Source organism: Thamnophis sirtalis, unplaced genomic scaffold (assembly GCF_051295495.1).
Source record: "Thamnophis sirtalis isolate CommonGarterSnake01/CBP01778 unplaced genomic scaffold, rThaSir2_p1.2 scaffold_10, whole genome shotgun sequence".
Lineage (NCBI taxonomy): Eukaryota > Metazoa > Chordata > Lepidosauria > Squamata > Natricidae > Thamnophis > Thamnophis sirtalis.
Genome location: NW_028261390.1, coordinates 1,386,813 through 1,412,838, shown reverse-complemented (window position 1 = coordinate 1,412,838; position 26,026 = coordinate 1,386,813). Strand labels below are relative to the sequence as shown.

Genomic DNA, 26,026 nt, shown 5'->3' with positions numbered 1-26,026 from the left:
CACTGGTTTAAACAACCTGCACCCCACCGAAGGTTACACAACCATACACACACACGCACACACAAACACAACTCCGGAGACACGTGGGCAAGATTGCACGCCGGTTCCCGCCTTCGTCCTTCCTTCGCTCGCCCCTCCAGGGAGACGGGGCAGAAACCCGCACGGGGACACGTTCACATCTGCCGACAACCGGAGTCCGCCACGCACACTTTTTGCATCGCGAGATGTTTTCCCCGCAGCTGCGTCCTTCGTAAAGGCACCTGAAGCTTCTCGGAGGGGGGGGGGTGCGCGCGCGGATGGAGGGTGTCTGGGATTCCAGAAAAGTCCCTGGCTCAACTTTGCTTCCGGCACGCCAAGTGGAGCAGAACGACGCCGGTCGTAAGAGAAGAAGGAATTTGCATCCTGCTCTTCGACCGGTTGGGAAAAAAAACCGGAGCTTGCCAGAACGGAAGTGTCCAATTTGGGGAGAGAATTTGTATTCCTTTAGCCTTGCAGACGTCTGTCCTGGGTAGGTGCCGGCCGGGACACGCTCTGTCCTGGATACACGACGAAGATGCCCCATCCAACCTTCCTGCCCGCCCCCCCCCCAATGCAAACTATTAACAACCCCCCCCCCATCCCGTGCTTCTTCCGCCCCTCAGCAGTTCTGCAGGCGGCTGTAGAGTTCTCGTTTGCTCTTCTCTCCGGCCCAAGTGCGGCTTTTCAGACGGAAAGTGCGCAGGTCCTCCTTGAAATCCTTGTGATGCATCGGACGGTAGTTCTGGGGGTCGCAGTGACTCTGGGGAAGGGGGAGGGAGGGAGGGAGGAGGAGAAGCAGACCAAAACATCAGCCCTCCCCCCTGAAAACAGCAATGGCACTTAAGGCTTCTCTACCACTTTCACGGGGCTCTGCAGCCGTCTCTCAGCAGTTGACAGCTGCCCCCAACAATCTGGGTCCTTGTTTTACTGACCTTGGAAAACCGAGTCAACCTTTGAGCTGGTCTGGATGGAATTGCTGGCAGTGGGCAGAGTTAGCCTGCAATGCTGCATTTTAACCACTGGGCCACTATGGCTCTATGTCTGTCTGTCTGTCTGTCTACCTAACTTTATCTATCTTCTATCTATCTATCTATCTATCTATCTATCTATCTATCTATCTATCTATCTATCTATCTATCTATCATCTATCTATCTATCTATCTATCTATCTATCTATCTATCTATCTATCATCTATCCACAGAATATCTATATCTATCCATCCATATACAGTATATCTATCTATCCATCATCAATATACAGTATATCTATATCATCCATCTACCTACCTACCTACCTACCTACCTACCTACCTACCTACCTATAGAATATATATCTATATCTATCCATCCATCCATCTACAGTATATCTATCTATCTATCATCTATCTATCTATCTATCTATCTATCTATCTATCTATCTATCTATCTATCTATCTATCTCTTTATCTCTCTATCTATCTATCTATCCATCCATCCATCCATCCATCTATAGCAATAGCCCTTAGACTTATCTACTGCTTCACATAGTTATAAGTGATTAACTTATTGAAAATGTCATCCCTACAGTCAATGTTCTCAGGAAATCCAGAGAGGAAATATAGGTACCGTATCCCCCCCCCCAATAAAAAAAGGTCTTACATTAACTTTTGCTCCAAAAGACACATTAGGTCTTATTTTTAGGGGAATACGATACTACATACGTCCATCTGGCTGACAATCTTAGCTGGGGCTTATTTTTGGGGTAGGACATATATTACGGACATCCTGAAAACTCATGCTAGGGCGAATTTTCCGGTTGAGTCTTATTTTTTGGGGAGGGATGGTAGTCCTTGACTTACAACGGTTCATTTAAGGACCCTTCGAAGTTACGACGACACTGAAAAACGTGACTGTCACACTTCCGACTGTCACAATATTCCCGAGTGTCACGTGATCAAAATTCAGATGCTTGACTCATATTTATGAACAGTCACAGTGTCCCAAGCGTCACACGATCCCATTTTGCAGCCTTCTAACAGCTTTCTGGGATTTACTGGCTAATTGAGCAGTTATAGAAATGGCTACTACTAGGTATTTGAAAGTAAAAAGCATGTAAAAAAGTAAAAACGCGATTTTTACTTTGCATTTTGGAAGTCAATTTCTTTTTTTTTTTCCTTTTTCCATTCTCTTCTCTTCTCTTATCTTTTCCGTTTCCTTATACCCTTCTCATTTTAATTTGTATTTTTGGTTACGATAATCTCAATGGGTTTTTTTCTTTTTTTTAAAGAAACCTGCTCACCTGATATTGGGGAAAGAATTCCTTATAACCCCCTTTCAAAACGTAGAGCTCCGGGTAGTGGAGAGCCGGATACGCATTGCAACCACGATCTTTCTCCCGGACAAAACGGCACCTTTGGGGAGGAGGGATAATCACAAAGTGGACACAACACAACACAACCTCATCACATCCCACGTAGACACACCCAGCCTGTTTTCCTGCAGCAGCTGGGGAAGGTCAGCAGAATTCAGGCCATCTTCGACTTCCACTTAGTGACCAGTTGAAGTTACGACAGCACTAAAAAAGGGACTTATGACCGCTGTTCACACTTATGACCGTTGCGGCATCCCTTTGGTCACGTGAGCAAAATTCAGCTGACTCATATTTACGACGGCTGCAATGTCCCCGGGGGGTCACGTGATCCCTCTTTGCAGCCTTCTGACCAGCAAAGTCAAGGGGGGGAAGCCAGATTCATTTAACGACCGTGTCACTAATTTAAGAACTATGGTGATTCGTTTAACAACAGCAGCAAGGTCGTAAAACGGAGCGAAATTCACCTGTCTCGCTTAAGAACAGACATTTTGGGTTCAAATGCGATCGGGGTGCGGGGGGGGGGGTGAGTACCTGGACAGGTAGTCCTCGACTTACAACAAGTTTGCTTAGGGACCATTCAAAGTTTACGACGGCACTGGAAAAAGTGATTTAGCGCCATTTTTCACACTTACGACCATTGTGACTACCCCCCAATTTTGGATGCTTGGCAACTGGTTTGTATTTATGACGGTTCCGGTGTCCCAGGGCGGCTCACGCTTGGCCACTGAGCAAAGTGAATTAACGAAACCAGGTTCCGCCAAACGCCATGTTGCTAACTTGAGAACTGTAGGCAGTCACTGAACAGAGGCTAGAACGGTCGCAAAAAGGGGCCGAAACTCACTTAACAACCTGTCAGGCCTGCAGCCATCTTTTCTTTTGGAACGTTGTTGACCTGCCACACTTTCTATTATTCTGCTATGCCTTTTCTATCGTGGGAAAATGGGAAGGAGGGGGGGTAATTGTACAGAGTTAGGTGATACGTAGCCAAAGCAAAATTCTCTCTAGAAAACCAAGGTCATCCTTTGTCAGTGCACCCCTGCACCAGACCAGAATTGGATGGGTGGAAGATGCCAACGTGGGCAGTGGGAATTTGGACCATGGGACGGGCTTGTGGGTATTGGGGAGGCGGGGGGCAGGATCTTGAAATTTCAACTGGGTGGGGGAAACTGGGAAGCCTTCAGATTCGGGTTTCCCCCGATGTGCCAGCATGGCTGTCTTAATAAACTGGAACTTTGAGCAATACTTTGCCTCGGACTCTGATTTACTTTTGGATGCTATTTGGAATCCCTGACACAACCACTGTCTCACTTAGCAACGGAAGCTTGGGGCTCAAGGATAATAATCATGAGGTCAAGATGGCAGGTGAAAGAGTGCAATGCCATCTTCTCAGCTTCATCCATGCAGGGCGACAGAGCATGGATGGCACCGGTGGGCAGCTCAGCACATCCTGCGGAGGCCCCCGGACAGCCGTTGCTCTTCCCAGCGCCTTGTTCCCCCCCCCTTTTGAGCCTCGTGGGCGCAACCGGGGCGATGCGTCGGTCGGATCCCCCAAAATGAGCAGGCGGGAGGGAAGACTTACATCCGGGGGCCCCTTTCCGATGAGAACTCGCAGTGGAAAACCACAATGACCCTCTTGGCAGTGTCCACAGGCACAATGGGTTTCCTGAGGAGGAAGTCCTCTACGTCCTTCTCCAGGGGGAGGTTCACAGCACCCTGAAAAACCAAGCAGAAGAAAGGGGTACATTTCAGAAGCTGCTCCCCAAAACATTTAAATAGGCCAGGGGTGGGTGGGAGGGTGGGTGGGGGAGACTTTTAATGACTCGCAGACTGCAAACTCCCAGAATTTTAGGTAATTCCAAATATTCCCCCCCAAGGGAAGGGAAGGATTGCGACTGAACAGAATTGCCAACGGGTTTCGGGAGGGCAAATCTACAGACCAGCATGGCAGGTTGTCCCTTTCCCCACCAGGAGAATTTCAAAAAAATAAAATAAACGAAGCTCAGCTTAAAATGCCCCAAAGGTGCTTTTTAAGGAGGCAACTGGACTTTCTCGTTTTTAGAAGAATGGGGATGGGATGGAATAGAACATTGGAATGTGGAATAGAATAGAATGGGATAGACCCGGCTATTCCAGCAGGCCTGGGGCTGTTGACCTCATTGTTGAGGTCCAGCCCCGACTGAAATAGCAATAGCAATAGCAGTAGACTTATATACCGCTTCATAGGCCTTTCAGGCCTCTCTAAGCGGTTTACAGAGAGTCAGCATATTTGCCCCCAACAATCCGGGTCCTCATTTCACCCACCTCGGAAGGATGGAAGGCTGAGTCAACCTTGAGCCGGTGAGATTTGAACCGCTGAACTGCTGATCTAGCAGTAGCCTGCAGTGCTGCATTTAACCACTGCGCCACCTTGGCTCTTATGAATGTATCTGTGTTGTTTTTTAACTTGGCTATTTTATTTTTATTTTATTTTGTTTTCTTTTCTTTCCCCCCTCTGTAATCCATGGATTTTTTTTTCCTAAAGGGTTAGGGGTGCAAGGATCTTGTAACCTGACAGCTTTAAGACTTGCGCACTTCAATGCCAGACTTTCTGAGCCAACATTTTGGTTGCTAAGCAGGAGCGTTGTTAAGTGATACTGATATTATTATATTATATGAAACCCTTGAATAAACATAACTTTGAGTTTCAAATAATACTGATTTCATTGTTGTCTTAGGAAACATCTGTGAAAAAAATTCAGGTGCTCAGGCATGAAAATGTGCCGCTCAAACACTATACTTTTCTGCTCACACTGAAAAAAAAATTAGAGGGAACATTGACCTTGATGTGGCCGCCTTCGTATTCGTAGGGGTATCGACAGTCCACAATCACACAGTTTTCAATGAGGCTGTTGAACTGGCCATTCAGGACCGCCGCCATCTGCAGGCAAAGACAGGGTTAAAACAAGGAAGCCCGCATCTCAGATCTCTTTTGCAACAGGGGATTCTGGGAGTTGAAGTCCAGCCCTCTTAAAGCAGGCTGGCTGGGAGATGGATAGATTTCAACTCCCAGAATCTCCCAGCCGGCATGCTTTAAGATGGGTGGACTTCAACTCCCAGAATCCCCAGTTTGCATGCTTTAAGATGGGCGGACTTCAACTCCCATAATCCTCCAGCCGGCATGCTTTAAGATGGGCGGACTTCAACTCCCAGAATCCTCCAGCCAGCATGCTTTAAGATGGGTGGACTTCAACTCCCAGAATCCCCAGTTTGCATGCTTTAAGATGGGTGGACTTCAACTCCCAGAATCCCCCAGCCAGCATGCTTTAAGATGGGTGGACTTCAACTCCCAGAATCCCCAGTTTGCATGCTTTAAGATGGGTGGACTTCAACTCCCAGAATCCCCCAGCCAGCATGCTTTAAGATGGGTGGACTTCAACTCCCAGAATCCCCCAGCCAGCATGCTTTAAGATGGGTGGACTTCAACTCCCAGAATCCCCAGTTTGCATGCTTTAAGATGGCTGGACTTCAACTCCCAGAATCCTCCAGCCAGCATGCTTTAAGATGGCTGGACTTCAACTCCCAGAATCCTCCAGCCAGCATGCTTTAAGATGGGTGGACTTCAACTCCCAGCATCCCGTCTGCATGCTGTAAAACGGATGTTCTTGAGAAGGCCCTTGGTGGTCTTTGCTTACCATTTCTGGAGAGATGTACTTGAGATCTTGGTGTTTCCCTTCCACCGTCTGGAGGACGTAAGCCTAAGGAGAGAGGAGAGGAAAGGTGGTCCTCGGTTGCCCTGGCTCCCCCGAGCCAACAGAGAAGCCCCATGACTTCCTCCAGGGAGGGGGGGAACCTTCTTCTCGGCCAATACCTTGGAGAAGTCGCCAATCAGCTCGCGCTGGTCTTGGTCCAAGATGTTGCCGATCTCCAAGGGGCAGCAAGAACGGGATCGGAGCAGCCGGGGCACCTAGAAGAACGGGATGCGGGGATGTCAAGAGGTCAACCAGACCGAGAGGGTCCTTGGCACTTTCCCTGGCAGGAAGTAGGCTGACCCCCTGCCCCGAGGGGACCCCCAAGCATCCTCTCCAGAGGTCTACTGAAAACAATGGAGATGGTGACCCCAAAAAAGAAGTTCTTCTTCAGCCATTCAACTAAATCCGGCTGCCAAGGATCTGGAGATCTTTTAGGCAGATCCTCCTGGAGAGAGAACAGAGGCCCGGAAGGCCAATAGCCTCCATCTTCCTTCTTGGGAGCCCCCTGCCCCAAACTCACAGCTGCCCTTTAGCCTCCCTCCCGGGGGTCTGCTGGGAATCCAAACAGAATAGAGCTGGAATGGACCTTGGAGGTCTTCTAGTCCAGCCCCTTGCTCAAGCAGGAGACCCTCTATCATTTCAGAGAGGTGGCTGCCCAGTCTCTTCTCGAAAGCCTCCAGCGATGGAGCTGCCCACAACTTCTGGTGGCAAGCTGTTCCACCAGTTAAATGTCCTCACTGTTAGGAAATTCCTCCTTAGTTCTAAAGTTGCTTCTCTCCTTGATTAGTTTCCACCCGTTGCTTCTCGTTCTTCCTTCAGGGGCTTCGGAGAATAGGTGCAACACCCTCTCCCCCTCTTCTTTGGGGCAGCCCCTCAAATATTGGAAGCCTGCTCTCCTGTCCTCCCCTCTAGCCCTTCCTTTCTCTAATGCCAAGGAGGCATCAGCAGTGGCTGCCATGGGGTCCTGGGGTTGCTGTGGGGTACAAAGGAGCCCCCCCCCCCCATCCGGCCCTTACCGGTTCCTCCAGCTTCTCCACAATGGCGCTGCCGTTGAGGCTCTTCCGCCGCTTGGTGTTCACGGGGGAGTCTTTCTCCTGCGCCCGCTCCAGGCGCTTCAGGATGGGCCGGATGACGGTGCTCGGCATGGAGGGCGAGCGGAAGAGGCGCTGGCACCGGGACCTCCCCTGCACGAAAGACGGGGGGAGGAGAACGGATGAGGTGGAGGGGCTCCAATAGATGATGATGGAGGAGGAGGAGGAGGAGGAAGAGGAGGAGGAGGAGGAAGACGAGGAGGAGGAGGAAGACGAGGAGGAAGAGAAGGAAGAAGAGGAGGAGGAAGAAAAGGAAGAGGAGGAAGAGGAGGAGGAAGAGAAGGAAGAGGAGGAAGACAAGGAGGGGGAGGAGGAGGAAGAGGAGGAGGAAGAGAAGGAAGAAGAGGAGGAGGAAGAAAAGGAAGAGGAGGAAGACAAGGAGGAAGAGAAGGAAGAGGGGGAAGAGGAGGAGGAGGAGGAAGAGGAGGAGGAAGAGGAGAAGAGGAGGAAGAGAAGAGGAAGAGGAGGAGGAAGTGAAGGAAGAGGAGGAAGAGAAGGAAGAGGAAGAGGAGGAGGAAGAGGAGGAAGAGAAGGAAGACGAGGAGGAGGAAGAGGAGGAAGGAGGGGAAGAGGAGGAGAAGGAAGATTAGGAAGAGAAGGAAGAGGAACAGGAGGAAGAGGAGGAAGAGGGGGAACAGAAGGAAGACGAGGAGGAGGAGGAAGAGGAGGAAGGAGGGGAGGAGGAGGAAGAGGAGGAAGAGAAGGAAGACGAGGAGGAAGAGGAGGAAGGAAGGGAAGAGGAGGAAGAGGAGGGAAGAGGAGGAAGGAGGAGGAAGAGGAGGAAGGAGGAGGAGGAGGAGGAGGAGGAAGACGAGGAGGAGGAAGAGAAGGAAGAGGAAGAGGAGGAGGAAGAAGACAAGGGAGGAAGACAAGGAGGAGGAGGAGGAGGAAGAGAAGGAAAATTAGGAAGAGGAGGAAGATGAGGAGGAAGAGGAAGAGAAGGAAGAGGAGGAGGAGGAAGACAAGGAAGAGGAGGAAGACAAGGAGGAGGAGGAGGAGGAAGATTAGGAAGAGAAGGAAGAGGAAGAGGAGGAAGAGAAGGAAGACGAGGAGGAGGAGGAACAGGAGGAAGGAGGGGAAGAGGAGGAGGAGGAAGACAAGGAAGAGGAGGAAGACAAGGAGGAGGAAGAGAAGGAAGAGGAGGAGGACGAGGAAGAGGAGGAAGACAAGGAGGAGGAAGAGAAGGAAGAGGAGGAAGAAGAGAAGAGGAGGAAGAGGAGGAGGAGGAAGAGGAGGAGGAGAGGAGGAGGAGGAACAGAAGGAAGAGGAGGAGAAGGAGGAGGAGGAAGGGGAGGAGGAAGAGAAGAAGAGGAGGAAGAGGAGGAGTGGGGGGAAGGACTGAGGGGTCCTTGCTGCTCTCTGAGCTGGGTTCTTTTCTTGCAGGCGTTTCATGACCCAACTAGGTAACATCATCAGTGCTAGAAGAGGGTGGTGTTTGCAGGGAGAGGGAGGAGGAGGAAGGGGAGGATTGTGGTCCCAGGGTGATTCTGCCTTCTCTTAACTCTGAAGCAGCCCGGGGGGGGGGGGGGGGCAAAACAGACGCCCATTTAGCGAACTCTGCATATAACGGACCAAATGTCCATCCCGGCCTCAGCTCAAGATCTGCTGGATCAGCCCTCGTCCAGACCTTTTCAGATCCACCGACACCCTTGGCGTCCCTCGAAGGGCACCCGTGCGCCCCTTCCCCAGCTACGCAAACGAGCTCGGCTGATGTAAAACAACATCTGGATTTAACGGACTGTGGGAGGCAGCAGCGGGCAGCCGTCTTCCCAAGCAGCCTATTTAACGCCCGGCCTTTGTGGAGGAAGGCCTCCTGTTGGCCAGAGGTCTCCCAAGTTGGCCACTTTAAGACCCTGAGACCCCCAGTCCCAACCCCCCTAACTTTGGGAACCTTTGAGGTTGACCACTGCCTGAGCAACCCCCACTCCTTCAGGTCACCCCGGCCAAACCCGGGTGCAAGCAGAACGTTAAAAGAGGTGGACACTCAACCATCCAAGGTAGACCCACCGGCTCCCAGTTCTCAGCTTCTCTCCTGACCCAGAAGCAGGGGATGGACCTCCCACCCCCCACCCCCCCAGACAAGCAGGGCAGCAAGGAATATGTGACACCCCCTGCCCCCCCTAATGTCACAGGGCCCACTTGCTCAAATTTGCTTTGGGGTTCCCTGCACACACACACCCCTTCAAAGGACTTTACGCACCTGGCTGGGTTCGGCGTTCGATTTCACCAGGGGGGCCGTTAGCAGGTTCTCCATGCCGGAAGGGAAATCACCATCACCCTGGGAGAGGAAGGACGGAGAGGTCACGCCAGGAGATACACAGGGCACTGGGACAGGCACGACCGCCGAGCCCCCACCCCACCCCACCCCCAAAGAAGTTTTTAATTTCTTATTCTCTTACATGCCATTATAGGAATCCATTCACATAGTTCTCCCTCTTCTTTACATGTGTCTTTCTTATACTTTTGTTATTCCATTTAAAAGGTTGTAATATACAGTTTGGGTTTCTTTATTTACCATCCCATCCACTTGTTTTAACACCACCTTATTTTCCCTTTCTTTTCTCCCTCCCTCCTCTCCTTCCTTCCTCCCTCCTCCTTCCCTCTTTCTTCCTTCCTCCTCTCCTTCCCCTTCCTTCTTCCCTTCCCTCTCCCCTGCTCCTCCTCTTCCTCTTCCCCTTCCTACCCTCTCTCCTTCTCCCTTCCACCCTCCTCTCCTTCCCCCTTCTTCCTCTCCTCCTCTGCTTCCCCTTCCTTCTTCCCTTCCCTCTCCCCTGCTCCTCCTCTTCCTCTTCCCCTTCCTACCCTCTCTCCTTCTCCCTTCCACCCTCCTCTCCTTCCCTTTCTTCCTCCTCTCCTTCCCCTTCCTTCTTCCCTTACCTCTCCCCTGCTCCTACTCTTCCCCATCTCTTTCCTACCCTCTCTCCTTCTCCCTTCCACCCTCCTCTCCTTCCCTCTTCCTTCCTCTTTCCCCTTCTTCCCTTACCCCTCCCCTGCTCCTCTCCTTCCCCTTCCCACCCTCTCTCCTCCTCCCTTCCACCCTACTCTCCTTCCCTTTCTTCCTTCCTCCTCTCCTTCCCCTTTCTTCTTCTCTTCCCTCTCCCCTGCTCCTCCTCTTCCTCTTCCCCTTCTACACTCTCTCCTCCTCCCTTCCACCCTACTCTCCTTCCCCTTTCTTCTTCTCTTCCCTCTCCCCTGCTCCTCCTCTTCCTCTTCCCCTTCTACACTCTCTCCTCCTCCCTTCCACCCTCCTCTCCTTTCCTCCTCTTCCTCTCCTTCCCTTCTTCCCTTTCCCCTGCTCCTCCTCTTCCCCTTCTCCTTCCTACCCTCTCTCCTTCTCCCTTCCACCCTCCTCTCCTTCCCTCTTCCTTCCTTCCCTCCTCTTCCTCTCCTCCTCTCTCCCTTTCTTTTTCTGTTGTTACAGGTGTCGCTTTCAGATCTCAGTTTCCGTTTCCTTGGGATGGTATTTCCCCAAACCCAAATATAGTTTAGTATCATTTCTTCTTCCCTTCCCTTCGCTGATCTATCCTATGTTTTCCCCTCTTCATATCTCGCTCTTGAATAGATACTTGTATATTTAGTACTTCCATGCCATCTTTTGCTTGGCAAAATGGCAAGGAGGCTCCCTCCTTTCCCGGATGTTCACCAACGCGTTCAACATAAAGGTAGCCCTCGACTTGAAACTGTTTCATTTAGTGACCGTTCTAAGTTTTATAACCGCCCTGAAAAAAGGGACCCGGGACTGTTTCCCACAGTTACGACCACTGCAGCATCTTCCCCCCCCCCCCCCGCCCCTTGGTCACGAGATCGAAGCTGCTTGGCAACCGACTCCTATTTATGACGGCCGCAGTGCCTCGGAGTTGCATGATCCCCTTTTGCGACCTTCCAACATGTCGATGGGGAAGCCCGATTCACTAAGCCAGCTCACTTAGCGACGGAAGGTCCAGGGTCCCCATTATGGCTGCAAGTCGAAGATTTTCTGGTAAGATTTCACAAGCCGGCCCGTGTCCACCAGGTGCCCTCCCGAGCAGAAGCCTTTACCTTCAGCTCCTCTTCGTCAAGGACTTCCAGGAAGCCATCATCGTCTTCATCGTTCATGACGGACGTCAGAGAGGAACGGCGGAGGTAGACCGGGCTCTCGGGATTGACGTTCTCCTTCTGAGGGCTGCAGAACTGAAGAGCAAGAATCCATAAACAGAAAACCCTAAAATTTCCTTTCCTGGACTATTTCCCAGGCAATCACGTCGTCCTAAGGGTGACTCAGGTGCAGCTCCCCAACCGGGTGCCCACCATCTCCCACCGGCTGCCAAATCAAAGGGATTCAACTGGGGGGGGGGGGCTGCCACCAAACCACGTTCCAAGAAGTCCCAAAGTTTTTACAAAAGCGACGGGACTTCCTTTGTTTTTCCTTGAAGAGGTTTCGCTTCTCACCCCAGAAGCTTCTTCGGTTCTTGACTGAATGGACCATTCAGCCCGAAGGGAAGAAGCCTTTGGGAATGGGAAGCGAAACCTCTTCAAGAAAAGCCAAATCGATCTCCGCAGTATTGGAAATGTAACTTGGCGTTAGGATCTTTCCATCGTATGTGGTGGTTATGTACCAAAAAAAAAAATCAAGGTTTTTTTGGCGCCAGATAAGCACGTGGTTGGAAAAGATGCTAGACCAAAAGGTAAGATTTAAAACCGGAACTATAATAAAAGGAAAATATAGTAAAGGAGAGACATATTTAATGCTACGTGCGATAACCGCAGCAAGACTGGTTTTGAGTTGCCGCTCTTTGGCTGGTGAGGAGTTTGGCTAAGCCAGTGTTTCTCAACCTTGGCAACTTGAAGATGTCCGGACTTCAACTCCCAGAATTCCCCAGCCAGCAAATGCTGGCTGGGGAATTCTGGGAGTTGAGGTCCGGACATCTTCAAGTTGACAAGGTTGAGAAACACTGGACTAGACGCTAAGCGTTGTTAACCTGGGAGTTGGAGTCCAGACATCTTCAAGTTGCCAAGGTTGAGAAACACTGGGCTAAACCTTCCGCAGGGTCCCCATGGATGAAATGGGGCGGGAAGCCAGGAAATAGCATGGCCGGCGGGTGTGAGACTTGCAGCCTGCTCACACACACACACACACACACACACAAACACACACACACACCACCACCACGCCTGCACCCACAACCCCCTTCCCTCTTTGACGGCCCCACACTCACTATCAGCTGCGGGGCAGAATTTGGCCTCTGGGCGAAGGGAGCCCGTCCTCCCTGCCCCCCGGAGAATCTGCTGGTAGGTCTGGAGGGCTTCTTAAAAATGGCCCCTTCCTGCCCGAAAGAGAAAAAAAGGAAGCCACTGCAATTTTAGGAAGCCAGAAAACGGAGGGGAGGGGCGAGAGGAAGGGAGAAAGAGAGGGAGAGAGGGAGGGAGAGAGAGAGAGAGAAAAGAAACAGGGAAGGAAGGAAAGAAGGAAGGAAGGAGAAGAAAGGGAAGGTAAAAGAGGAAGATAAAAAGGGAGGGGAAAGAAACAGGGAAGGGGGAAGGGAAGGAAGAGGGAAGGGAAGGAAGGAAGGGTAAGGAAGAAAGGAAGGGTAAGGAAGAAAGGAAGGAAGGAAGGAAGGAAGAAAGAAGAAAGGGAAGGTAAAAGTGGAAGATAAAAAGGGAGTGGAAAAGAAACAGGGAAGAAGGAAGGGAAGGAAGGAGGGTAAGGAAAGAAGGAAGAAAGAAGAAAAGGAAGGTAAAAGTGGAAGATAAAAAGGGAGTGGAAAAGAAACAGGGAAGAAGGAAGGGAAGGAAGGAGGGAAAGGAAGGAAGGAAGGAAGGAGAAGAAGAAAGGGAAGGTAAAAGAGGAAGATAAAAAAGGGAGGGGGAAAGAAACAGGGAAGAAGGAAGGGAAGGAAGGAGGGAAAGGAAGGAAGGAAGGAAGGAGAAGAAGAAAGGGAAGGTAAAAGAGGAAGATAAAAAAGGGAGGGGGAAAGAAACAGGGAAGGGGGAAGGGAAGGAAGAGGGAAAGGAAGGAAGGAAGGGTAAGGAAAGAAGGAAGGAAGGAAGAAAGGGAAGGTAAAAGAGCAAGATAAAAAGGGAGGGGAAAAGAAACGGAAGGAGGAAGGGAAGGGAAGGAAGGGAAAGGAAAGAAGGAAGGAAGAAAGGGAAGGTAAAAGAGGAAGATAAAAAAGGGAGGGGGAAAGAAACAGGGAAGGAAGAAAGGAAAAGGGAAGGAAGAGGGGAAGGAAGAGGGACCAGGCACAGGGTCCTCCCCCCACTTACATTTTCCGTGCTCTCTGGGGCAGCCGAGGACTTCTGGCCAGGACCGTTGCACTGTTTACAGTGGGAGATGTTCCGGAGGACGGGACTGGAGCCCAACAGCCTCACCTGAGAAGAGATCGGCAGGTGAGGGAGGCAGAGGGGGGGGGAGGAGGAGGAGACATAATATGCAAAGCTGGCTGGGGGATTCTGGGAGTTGACGTCCGCCAGGCTTACGAGACCCCTGATCTGGCAGACATCCCAAAGGCATCCGAGGCACGATGACGGCCTTGTGAAGATGGTTTCACCTGCCCGGTGATGTTGGGCACCAGAGACCGGTTCCGTGGAGGGAAGTTTCCGTCCGCTGCCTGCATCCCACGGATGGGGCCCTGTTTTTTTCCCCCCGTGGACCAGGAAATTGGGGACCCCTGGGGCAAAGGATAAAGCTCGCCCCTCGTGTCGAAGCCTCGCTCCCTAGGCACCCCGTATTTCAAACTAACCCAGATCAGTGTGTGTCCCCCCCCCGGCCACCCAACAGCGGCCCAAATCTAAGTAGATCAGGGCCTATAAAGCCCACCCAAGGAGGACTCAACCAAGGCCCCAAAGAGAAGCGACGTTTACCGGCAAGGACTTGATTCTGCGAAGGGGAAGCGATTCCCTGCGGAGGGAAAGAAAACAGACAAGAATTAGGATTTCCAATTATCACCAGACTCTTAACGGACCCCCGTCTTCCCACACACCCCCAAAAATCCGTTCTGCAAGGACCACAGGCGGGGGGGGGGCTTGCTCCCCAGCTGGGTCAAGACATGTGAGACCCTCGGCCGCAACCCTAGTGATTTCCCCCTCCCAACCCCCAACCCCCCCACTTCCAATAGATCAGGAGTCCCCGACCTTTCGGACTCAGGGACCAATAAACGCATAATTTTAAATCCCGCGGAAATGTGGATCTGCCTGATGACTGGGTGGGTAGGTGGGCGTGGCTAGGTGGTCATGTGGCTGGGTGGGTGTGGTCAACTGAATGTCACTCCCGTCAAGGGGCGCCTCGCCGGCCTCTCCTCGCCCCTCCCTCCCCAGCGCCTCCTCGCCTGCAGGCCCTGGGCTCCTTAGGGCCCCAACAGGAAGCAGTTGATGAGAAAGAGTTGGGAAAACAGCTCAGTTCAAATTGGATCTGACTGAGAAGCACCTCACTGAGGACTAGGAGCATAGGTTTTCCAAGCAGAGGGAAGACCTGTGGGAGGGCAAGGCCAGGTACCAGCCCCTAGAGGCTCAGCGGGCTGAGATGGTCAGCCAGTTCCAGGCCATGATGCCGTCCCACTGGAACGAGGCCCTCCGGCTCTTCGCCACCAGTGGCTCTTCCCTCCAGCCTTCGCCCAAAGCCCCCCACCAGGACGCTGAAGGAGACCCCCAAGTTGGAATTTCTGCCCCCCTCCGACCCCCACAAAAAGACCCCGAAGGGGGAGACTCTCTGCAGCAACACAAGTGTTCATTGCACGTATCCACCCCAGGGGTCGTAGTTTGAGGACCCCGGATTCAGTGCAATATAGAAAATGCAAATAATTTTTCTGTGGACCACCAAAATTTTCTCCAGTTGGTGACGGCTACAATAGATCACGCAAAGCATCCTGGAAAGAGGACCACACCTCCGTGGGCACCCGTGTCGTGTGTTTCCGTGTTATGGCGGAATTCTCTCCCCCCTTTCCCCCCCCCTTCCTTCTCTCGCTAAAACGAAACTGAAAACGGGGCTTTTGAAAGGAAGGGGGGAAAAACCGCTTTTGGTTTTAGGAAGCCAGCAAAAAGGCTGAGAACTCGTCCGGTTGCAAACCGCAGGCGCCAAATTTGAATTTTCAACAGTTGTTGTGTCACACCCGAACACCCTTCTCAGCCCACAGCTGGCAGAAAAAATTAGTCATTGTCTCCTTGCCGGGGAAAAAAATATTGTGTATATTTCTGGAGAAAATCTGTGTCTAATCCCAATCATTTCCCTCCCAAAGTAGTGTCCTCCAGAATATAGAATGACAGAGTTGGATGGGACCTTGGAGGTCTTCCAGTCCGACCCCCTGCCTAGGCAGGAAACCCTACACCACTTCAGACAAATGGCTCTCCAACATCTTCTTAAAGACTTCCAGTGTTGGGGCATTCACAACTTCTGGAGGCAAGGAGTTCCACTGATTAATTGTTCTCACTGTCAGGAAATTCCTCCTTAGTTCTAAGTTGCTTCTCTCCTTGATTAGTTTCCCCCCATTGCTTCTTGTTCTACTCTCAGGTGCTTTGGAGAATAATAGAACTGGAAGGGACCTTGGAGGTCTTCTAGTCTAACCCCCTGCCAGGCAGGAAACCGTCTACCATTTCAGACAAAGGGTTGTCCAATCTCTTCTTAAAAACTTCCAGTGTTGGAGCATTCACAACTTCTGGAGGCAACTTCTGTTCCACTGGTTGTTTCCACTGTTAAGAAATTTCTCCTTAGTTCTAAGTTGCTTCTCTCCTGGATTAGTTTCCACCCATTGCTTCTTGTTCTGCCCTCAGGTGCCTTGGAGAATAGCTTGACTCCCTCTTCTTTGGGGCAACCCCTGAGAGATTGGAAGAGTGCTATCATGTCTCCCCTGGTCCTTCTTTTCATTAAACTAGACATACCCAGTTCCTGCAACCGTTCTTCATCTGTTTCAGCCTCCAGTCCCCTAATCCTCTTTGTTGCTCTTCTCTGCACTCTTTCCAGAGTCTCCGCATCTTTTTTTACATCGTGGCGACCAAAACTGGATGCAGATATTCCAAGTGTGGCGTTAATAAAGCTTTATAAAGTGGTAATAACAACGCTTCACGTGATCTTGAGTCCATCCCTCTGTTAATGCAAGCTAGAACTTGGCATTTTGGGTTTCCGCAGCACACGCCTCGCTCATGTTTAAGGGATTGTCCACTAGGACTCCAGGCAAATCTGCCCCAGGGGATTGTGCTTTTTCCACAAATCACACACACACACACAAAGACACATACACACAGGGCCCCCTCCCCACGGGCCTTCCGCTTGAAACTGGTCGCAAGAAACTTGTTGATGCGAGTTCCCTCGGAATGGGCCTCCAACATCTGGAGGACTTTACGGCATTTCCGTGAGCGAGAAAGAGACGTGTAGAATGACGAGAGAGAGAGAAGAAGGAGGAGGGGGAAAAAACTCTGCACATGTGCAGGATGAGAAAAGTCACAAAGGACGCAAACGTTTTGCAACGGGAGGAGAACCTGGCGAATGTGGGGCAGGGAAGATGCCCCTTCTGAGGACGAGGATCTTCAAACCTTGGCAACTTCCAAGACTTGTGGACTTCAGCTCCCAGAATTCTTTGCTTCAAACCTTTGCACCAAGGAGCTGAACGGCAGCAGGCAGTCCTCGGCCTGCGACGGTTCGCTTAGCGACCATAGTTACGTCGTCGCTGGAAAAGAAAGGGACTCCTTCCTCTTCCGCCCACCCACCCCCCTCCACGCCCTCTTGAAGCTCTCCCAGGGATTCTTAAAAGAGCCTCCTTTCCTCTATGAGAACATGCAGCTTAGAAAGTGGGGAGGGGGCTTCAGCCACCCCGCCACACACACACACACACACACACACACACAAACACACACACCGCTCCAGCATGCTTGGCTGGGTCAATTCAATTCCAAAGAGCGGATAACAAAGGAAAGGGTTGAAAAGGGGTCTTTGCTGGGCCTCCACGGGGCCGTTGCCCCCCACCTGTATGCAAATGAGGGGAAGCGGGGGGGGGGTCTCGCCGGGTGCCATCTGTCAGATATAAACCCCCTTTGCATTCACCCACCCCCCCCCAACCATCCTACTCCTCCCCCAACGAGAGCATGCCCCCGAAACCCTCCAGGCCACTCAAAAATCAAAGTCCCCCGGGAAGAATTCCCGATTCGTTTTAACGGCCGCGTGCTTCACTTAACAACACGCAGCGAATGGCTTCACAACTAGGGCAAACATCTTGGCCAAACAAACGTTTCACGGCTCGCTTAAAACAACTCGTCTCGCTGAGCCCCAGGCAGTTTGGGCTCTCGGTTGCAGCCGTAAATCGAGGACCCCCTGTGCCGATCTTGGATATGCCCCTTCCGGGCCATCCCATTGCAGGGATGAAATCCAAAGCCCCCTCGTATTGCTCAAAGATCTTGGGAACGGGTTGTGCAATGGATTTAAGCCCCCAAATCCCATCACAGCCGACAACAAGCCACCCTTAAGCCACGGGCAGTAAACAGATTAAGATCCCACATCCGAAACCGGATAAAAGGGGGAAAAAACTTCTTCAAACAAGAAAAATTCCCACGAACTTTCCCCCCCCATCGGCACCTCCGTCCATTTGGCTTCGTTTTCATCCCCTTCTTTGACCAACAGTCCTTTCTGACCAATTTTTACACTCTTGGGGTTTTCACCCTCCGAAACGAGCCATTAAAAACTAGACAGTCCTCACTTTATGACCAAAATTGAGCGCACCCAAAAAAAAAGCAACTCACAGCCACTTAATGCGTTTCCATCCCCAGAATCCCATGAGCAAAATTCAGGCACCCAGCAACTTACTCATATTTATGACGGTCGCAGTGACCCGGGGGGGTCATGCGATCCGCTTTTGCGACCTTCTGACAGGCAGTCAATGGGGAAGCCATATTCACTTAACAACCATGGGGCTAACTTAACAGCTGCAGGGATTCGCTTAACGGCGGGGGGGGGGGCAAGGAAAGTTGTAAGATTGGGTCGGTCAGGCGAGGGTCTCGACTTGTGCCGATCGTAAAATCCTGGGTTCCATTACCGTCGTAAGTCAAGGATCATCTTCCCAGCGTTGGTTGTTTTTATCCATTTTTATCATTTTAGGAATTTACTCTCTTATATATATATATATATTTAATGCTTTTAATGCCGCCCGGAGTCGCTTCGAAACGAGATGGGCAATAATTACATTTAGCCAATGAATAAAATAAATCATAAATGTGGAGAAAAACAGATGAAACCTCTCCGCCCAAATTCCTTTGATGTCAGTTTTAATTATCTATTTGTTCATTGTATTTTTATTGTTTGAAGATGCTGGTTTGGGGTGTTTTTTAATTTATTTCTTCCTCTTGCATTTTAACTTTGGAAATAAAATAAACATTTGTAAAAAATAAAAGAAATTCCTCAACTCCCCAAACTCTCCCACGCTTGCAGAGCAGATAAAAAATACAGAAGAGCACGCTGACTCACATGTCCTCGGGAAACATCTCCACATCTGGCTCCATAGGGGAGTCGGGGCCAACACCTGCACGACAGAAAAAGAGGGTTACAGGTAGTCCTCGATTTACGACGATTCACTGAGTGACTGCCCAAAGTTACAAAGTGACTTAGGAGTGGTTTTTTTCCCACGCTGATGATCGTTGCAGCATTCCCCCAACGGTCATTATTCGGACGCTTGGCAACTGGCTCGCATTTATGACGTGACCTTCGGACCCACCAAGTCAAGGCCTGGCTGGGGAATTCTGGGAGTTGAAGTCCGCAGGTTCATCATGTCGCCATCGTTTGCCCCCACCCCCCACCCCCCCCTCCTGTTTTAGAGGGTCTGTGATCAGGGTGGATAAAAATTGATGATAATAAATTTTAAAAAATCAGATATTTTTTTACATTTAAATCAGTTTTTAAACTTAAATTGGTTTTTTTAATTTAAATTTGGTTTTTTTTAAATATTTGTTTTTATTGCACGTTTTTTCTCTACATGTCTCTATCACATATTTAACAGATCTGTGGCATTATTCATACAACTAGAATCAATATTTGTACGTATACATTATATACATTCTATGTATATCTCTTATTTCTATTGTCTGTCCATTCATATCATTTCTCCCATAACAGAGAGTATTCCGAATCATCCTTTCCCTTTAATGTGAGTTTGCCCATTTCTGCACAATCAAATGTTTTTTTTTTATTATTACTAATCCCTCTGGTGGAATATTTCTTCCAATATTGCACAAAAACAATCCTTGCCGCCGTTATTATATGAAACATCAAGTATTTTAACTTTCTATTTATACTTCGCCCTAATTATCCCCAGGAGAAACATTTACGGTTCTAATTCTGGATTTTTTTTCAAAATCAAATTTAACATTGATGAGAGTTGCTCTTTAAAAATAGTGATTTAAATCGAGTTGATTTAAATCAAGCCTTATTACTAGTGATTTAAATGATTTAAATCACGATACAAATCAAGTTGATTTAAATCATGATATAAATCAAGTTGATTTAAATCATGATATAAATCAAGTTGATTTAAATCATGATATAAATCAAGTTGATTTAAATCATGATATAAATCAAGTTGATTTAAATCATTATATAAATCAAGTTGATTTAAATCATGATTTGGATTATGATATAAATCAAGTTGGTTTAAATCATGATTTGGATTATGATATAAATCAAGTTGATTTAGATCATGATATAAATCAAGTTGATTTAGATCATGATTTAAATCACTAGTAAGATCATGATTTAAATCAACTCGATTTAAATCAAATCCACCCTGTCTGTGATCATTGCGGGGAGTCCCTAAGAGCCTCAGTCGTTAAGTCGAGGACTAGCTGCATAGCCCGCTGTGATGCGGAAGACCCGTTTTGGCAGGGCATGGGTTCAAATCCAGCCCCACCCATTTCAAATCTCACCTGAGTCGGTCGATTCTGAAGAGACTGAATCTTGAGAGGACCATTCTTTTCTGAAATCCAGGTTCAACTTCTTTTTCCTTTTGGGGGTGTCCCAGTCACTGCAATGCAAAGGGGGAGGGGGATTAAGACCACCACCCCAACTTGCTAATTGGCCCAGATTCCTTTCCTTTCCTCTTGCGCGTTCCCTTCAAGAAACTTGCAATAAATGTTTATTTTTTTTCTGAGTTCTTATCCCGGCTTTTTTCGTTCTCCCAAGTTTATCATCATCATCATCATTTCTTTAGTACAAACACAGGGTAGTCCTCAACTTACAACAGTTCATTTAGTGACTGTTGAAAGCTACGGCACTGAAAAAAGTGACTTTATGACCCATTTTTTACACTTACAGCGCGTGATCAAAATCCAGACATTTGGCAAACTGACTCATATTTATGACGGTCACCTGGGGTCAGGTGATCCTTTTTTACGACCGTTTGACAAACCAAGTCAAAGGGGAAGCCAGATTCACTTAACAACCAGGCCACTAACTCAGTGTTTCTCAACCTTGGCAACTTGAAGATGTCCGGACTTCAACTCCCAGAATTCCCCAGCCAGCATTCGCTGGCTGGGGGATTCTGGGAGTTGAAGTCCGGACATCTTCAAGTTGCCAAGGTTGAGAAACACTGCACTAACTGAACCACCGCAGTGATTCACTGAACGACTGCAGCAAGAACGGTCGTGCAAATGGAGCAAAACTCACTTAACAACTCTCTTGCTTAGCAATAGAAATTCTGGGCTACCCGTATTGGATTTAGCTGGATGTTTTTAACTTTTCGTGCCTAATGTTCGAATTGTTTTTTTGCTTAATTCTGTCGTTGCCTCGTTCTGTGTTGATGGCCTGGTCAGTCGGCCAGAACGAGGCAAATTTCATAATTTTATCAACTTGAATAAATGAGATTTGCATTTCCTGAGCAGCACCCAACCTGTTTTCTTGGTTTTTTTTTTTTACTTATGGCCTCGTTAAAAAGGCTGGGCTGGTTTATCTGAAACCGAAATGTCACCCGGAAGGAAGCAATGATTAACCACCAGCCCTGGCAACTGATCTGATCACCGCCTCCGATTCAAGCCATGAGCCATTTCCAACAATTAACACAGTAACAGAGTTGGAAGGGACCTTGGAGGTCTTCTAGTCCAACCCTCTGCTCAAGCAAGACGCCATAGAGCAAGGGTCACCAAACAGGGCAACTCTAAAACTTGTGGACTTCAACTCCCAGAATTCTCCAGCCAGCATAGCTGGCTGGGGAATTCTGGGAGTTGAAGTCCACAAGCTTTAAAATTGCCAAGTTTGAAGACCTCTGATCTAAGTGGAGATATTGCAGAGGAAGGGATGACAAGAGAGTAAAATATGCTGGCTAGAGAATTATGGGAGTTGAAGTCCACAAGTCTTAAAGTGGCCGAGTTTGAAGACCTCTGATCCAAGTGGAGAGATTGCAGAGGAAGGGATTACAAGAGAGTAAATTATGCTGGCTGGGGAATTCTGGGAGTTGAAGTCCACAAGTCTTAAAGTGGCCGAGTTTGGAGACCTCTGATCTAAGTGGAGAGATTGCAGAGGAAGGGATTACAAGAGAGTAAACTAGGCTGGCTGAAGAATTCTGGGAGTTGAAGTCCACAAATCTTAAAGTGGCCAAGTTTGCAGAGGAAGGGATTACAAGAGAGTAAGCTATGTTTTCTGGAGAATTCTGGGACTTGAAGTCCACAAGTCTTCAAGTGGCCGAGTTTGAAGACCTCTGATCTAAGTGGAGAGACTGCAGAGGAAGGGATTACAAGAGAGTAAGCTATGCTAGCTGAAGAATTCTGGGAGTTGAAGTCCAAAAGTCTTAAAGTTGCCAAGTTTGAAGACCTCTGGCCTAGAGTCCAGTGAGGGAGCAACCACAACTTCTAGGAGCAAGCTGTTCCACTGGTTAACTGTCCCAGGAAATCTCTCTCTTTAGTTCTAGTTTTGACCTCTCTTGGTCAATGGATGAAAAAGAAATCAACCAGGCTAGAAATAAGGATAATAATGATTATTAAAACTGTTATATTAAAAAGTATTCAAAATTACAAATAAAAACAATAATTTACAAACAGTGATTTATCAGTGGAACAATGAATTGCTTCCAGAATTTATGGGTGCAGCAGCCCCAGGTGTTTTCCTAGAAGAGACCGGGCAGCCATTTGTCTGAAATGGTACTATAGGATTCCCCTGCTTGGGGTTGGACTAGAAGACCTCCAAGATCCCTTCCAAGTCTGTTATTCCCCTCTGTGCCGAAGCAGGGGAGAAAAAGGCTAAAGTTAGACCCGCGTTCTGGGTTTAATCATGGCTACTTACGTACATTGACCATTGTACATAAATGGCGAGGAGGTGGAGAGGGTTGGTAGTATTAAATTTCTGGGCATTTATATCTCGGAGGATGCTAACACGTTTGCAAAGAAGGCACAGAAGAGGCTGCACTTCCGGAGAATGTCCGGGAAAAGATAAATCTATCAACGCATCTACTTCTGTCCTACAATCGCAGCACCACTGAGTGTCCCGACATACGGCATTCTTGCATGATACGGGAACAAAAATCCTCTACAGAGAACCATGAAAACTGCCCAGAATATAATCGGGCTTCAGCGATCAGCCATGGACGGCATCTTCGCATCTCGCTGTTTGAGGAAGTTGCCCAACTCTTACATCCTGTTTACAATTCTTTTTGGACTGTTGCCTTCTGGCAGAACAACCGGGACAATTAAAACACGGACTGCACATCTTCGGAAGACTTTATATCCCAGAGCTATAATTGCACTCGGCAACGCACTAAAGGAGGCATTGGACAAGCACAACTTGGTCTGTTGTGTGGGATCTTGGGTGGTTTGGGGGCAGGGAATTTTTTGGGGGTGGGTGGGAAGGGGGTATTTAGGGATTGCCATGTGTGCTGGGCCTGGTCTCCAGGTGTTGTGTGAAATTTCACTGTAGGGGTAGACTGTGTATATGTGTACAATGACAATAAACTTAAACTTAACCAGGTTTGGCTGAGTTCTACCTATATGCGAAGGGGCAGAAGGGACTTAGAACCGAGGTGGCACAGTGGGTAGAGTGCAGTACCGCAGGCTACTTCAGCTGACTGTTATCTGCAGTTCCGCGGTTCAAATCTCACCAGGCTCAAGGTTGACTCAGCCTTCCATCCTTCCGAGGTGGGTGAAATGAGGACCCGGATTGTTGTTGGGGGCGATATGCTGACTCTGTAAACCGCTTAGAGAGGGCTGAAAGCCCTAGGAAGCGGTATATAAGTCTAACTGCTATTGCTATCTATCTATCTATCTATCTATCTATCTATCTATCTATCTATCTATCTACCTATCTACCTATCTACCTATCTATCTATCTATCCGAGGTGGCACAGTGGTTAGGGTGCAGTACTGCAGGCCACTTCAGCTGACTGTTATCTGCAGTTCATTGGTTCTAATCTCACCAGCTCAAGGTTGACTCAGCCTTCCATCCTTCCGAGGTGGGTGAAATGAGGACCCGGATTGTTGTTGGGGGTGATATGCTGACTCTGTAAACCGCTTAGAGAGGGCTGGAAGCCCTATGAAGCGGTATATAAGTCTAACTGCTATTGCTATTGCTACTTCCTCCCATTTTTGCAAGAAAAAAGGCTTGGCACTTGGGGCTCCCCCGGGTCCTTCCAGCCCTTCCTTCCTGCGCATGGGACTGTGAGACGAGGCCCTCTCTCCACCATGGCACATGTTGCAAGCACCCTCCTGCTCATTTCCACGCTTCCTCTTTGCATTATGCAAAAAGAACTACAATAGGAGCAGCTGCTCCTAGGAGCAACTCACGCAGAAGGCCAGGGGGGAAAGGGGGGGGGGAGGAAGCCGAAGGAGGCCCTGCCAAAAAACTGGCACTCAATGGGGAGGAAGAAAAGAGGCCTTTAAAAAGAACCGTTGTGGGGGTGGGGGAGAGGGAGGGGGTGTCGGAGAAGCTTCTTTGGGGACACCCAACCCCCAAATGTGCCATTCCTTAGCAGCCTCTCATCAGAAATTTTTTTCTTTCCTTGAAAATTTTTTTGCCTCTGGCCAAGAAAAGTCTGAATTTGCCAACATCTGGAATAAATTCAAAAGTGTTGCTGCAGGAAATGGGAAGCCAGACATTCCGGGCCATTTAATCCCACCCACCCCCCTCCCCAACTTTCTCCCAGCACAGGAATCTTATTGCAGGGGGGTGGGAGGGAGAGGGAGCCCACCCCCCAAAACAGGCCAGAGAGGAAAAAGTAGCTGGGACCCAGGGCCCAAAAAGGCTCCAATGGAGGAGCAAGCAAGCAACATTTGCAAGACAACTATTGGAAAACATTTGGGCCGCCTCTGGGACCTCCCCTTAGTCCAGAAAGATGGGAACCTGGCATTCCCACTTCCAGGGGCAGAAGCCCTTGTTCCCCATGCATGACCTTGGGGGGTGGGGGGGCTGCCACCCAAAGGGTGGGGGGGGCTCTGTCTGCAGACCAAGCCACCCCAAAAGGTCAGAATGCTTGATGGGGGGAGGCTGGGGGGTGGGGTGCCCTCCCTAACTGCCCCCCTCCCTCTTGCTCCTTCCTGATCAGAGGCAGCCAGGGTGGAAGGGAGCCCCCCCCCCAATTCAGCTTATCTGAGAGGCTCATTTCCAGCTGCGGAGAAGCTGTGTGGGGGGGTGGTCATTCCCACTGCAAAAGACCCCCAACGTGCCCCCTACTGAGCTTCAATTTCACTCTAAAATGCCTAGGGAAAGCGTTTGCCCCAAGGTGTCCCCCCCCCAGGTCAGGAAGGACCCCCTCCAGCCAGCCCAGTAGGAGGATGGGGCTGATTGACAGGGGGGTCTTTTCTCCCCTCCTGGGACCCAGCATGGAGGGAAAGGTGCCCCTTGACCTTGGAAGCACTTTTAAAAGGGGGGGGCAAAGGCCAAGCATTTCCCCCCACCCCCCCGCAACCCCTGCGGGCTGATGAAGCCCCTCCCCAGCACCAACCCCCCCTGCACATCTGGAAGGCTGCGACCCTCCCCCTCCCTCCGCAGGGCCCGGCCTGCCCTTCCCCGGCCAGCCTGACAGCCCAGCCCGCGTCCACATTCCTGCCGCCAAAGGAGGGGGAGAGATCCGCTTTTGTCCGCCCTCCTGCCCACGCGGCCCCGGTTCTCTGCCCCCATCCCATCCTCCCCACCCCCCCCCCCCGCGATGGTGGAAAGGAGGCACGCCGGAGAGAGAGGAAGGGGAAGAGAGGAAGAGAAGGAGGAGAGAGAAAGAGAGAAGGGAAATAGGAGGGGAAAGAGGGAAAGGAAGAGGGGGAAAGGAAGGGAAGGAGAGAGAGAGAGGAGGAGGGAAAGAGAAGGAAGAAGGGAGAGGGAGAGAAGGAAGATGGAGGAACAGAGGAGGGAAAGTGAAAGAGAAGGGGAAGGAGGGGGAGAGGAGAGGAGGAGGGAAAGAGAAGGAAGAAGGGAGAGGGAGAGAGAGAGAGGAGGGAAAGAGAAGGAAGAAGGGAGAGGGAGAGAAGGAAGAGGAAGATGGAGGAACAGAGGAGGGAAAGTGAAAGAGAAGGGGAAGGAGGGAGAGAGGAGAGGAGGAGGGAAAGAGAAGGAAGAAGGGAAAGGGAGAGAGGGAAGAGAAAGATGGAGGAACAGAGGAGGGAGAGTGAAAGAGGAGGGGAAGGAGGGAGAGGGAGAGAGAAGGAAGAAGGGGGAGAGAAAGAGGGAAGGAAAGAGAAGGGATAGGGGGGGGGATCCGCCTGCCCAGCCTTACCTGCCCAGCCCGGCCAGCTTGTCCATGTCGAGGGCCAGGTGGGTGACCGGGGACATGGTGGCGGGGGCGGCGGGGCGGCTGCCGGGGAGAACGGGCAGCGTGCGGGGCTGGCGGGCTTGGCGGAGGGGCTCCGGGGAGCGCGCGGGGGAGCCGGGCAGCTCCATGCGGGAGAGAGAGAGAGAGAGAGACGCGGCTCCCCTTCGC

The 26,026-nt window shown here is 50.1% G+C and overlaps 1 protein-coding gene across 2 annotated transcripts; it reads right to left on the bottom strand.

The window, feature by feature from the left end:
- CDC25B (cell division cycle 25B) lies at positions 1–26,026 on the bottom strand. 2 transcript variants are annotated; one of them, XM_087723900.1, is made up of 15 exons: positions 25,823–26,026; positions 20,061–20,158; positions 18,610–18,664; positions 14,028–14,064; positions 13,431–13,535; positions 12,383–12,490; positions 11,226–11,357; positions 9,388–9,465; positions 7,113–7,280; positions 6,216–6,311; positions 6,040–6,102; positions 5,187–5,285; positions 3,948–4,081; positions 2,297–2,408; positions 1–778 (listed from the first exon to the last, which is right to left on the bottom strand). In XM_087723900.1, the coding sequence occupies exons 1-15, from the start codon at positions 25,984–25,986 to the stop codon at positions 638–640; spliced, it is 1,590 nt and encodes a 529-aa protein (XP_087580026.1). In that variant the 5' UTR covers positions 25,987–26,026; the 3' UTR covers positions 1–637. The 2 variants fall into 2 exon arrangements, with proteins under 2 accessions (XP_087580026.1, XP_087580027.1); XM_087723901.1 differs by lacking the exon at positions 25,823–26,026 and adding an exon at positions 22,618–22,715.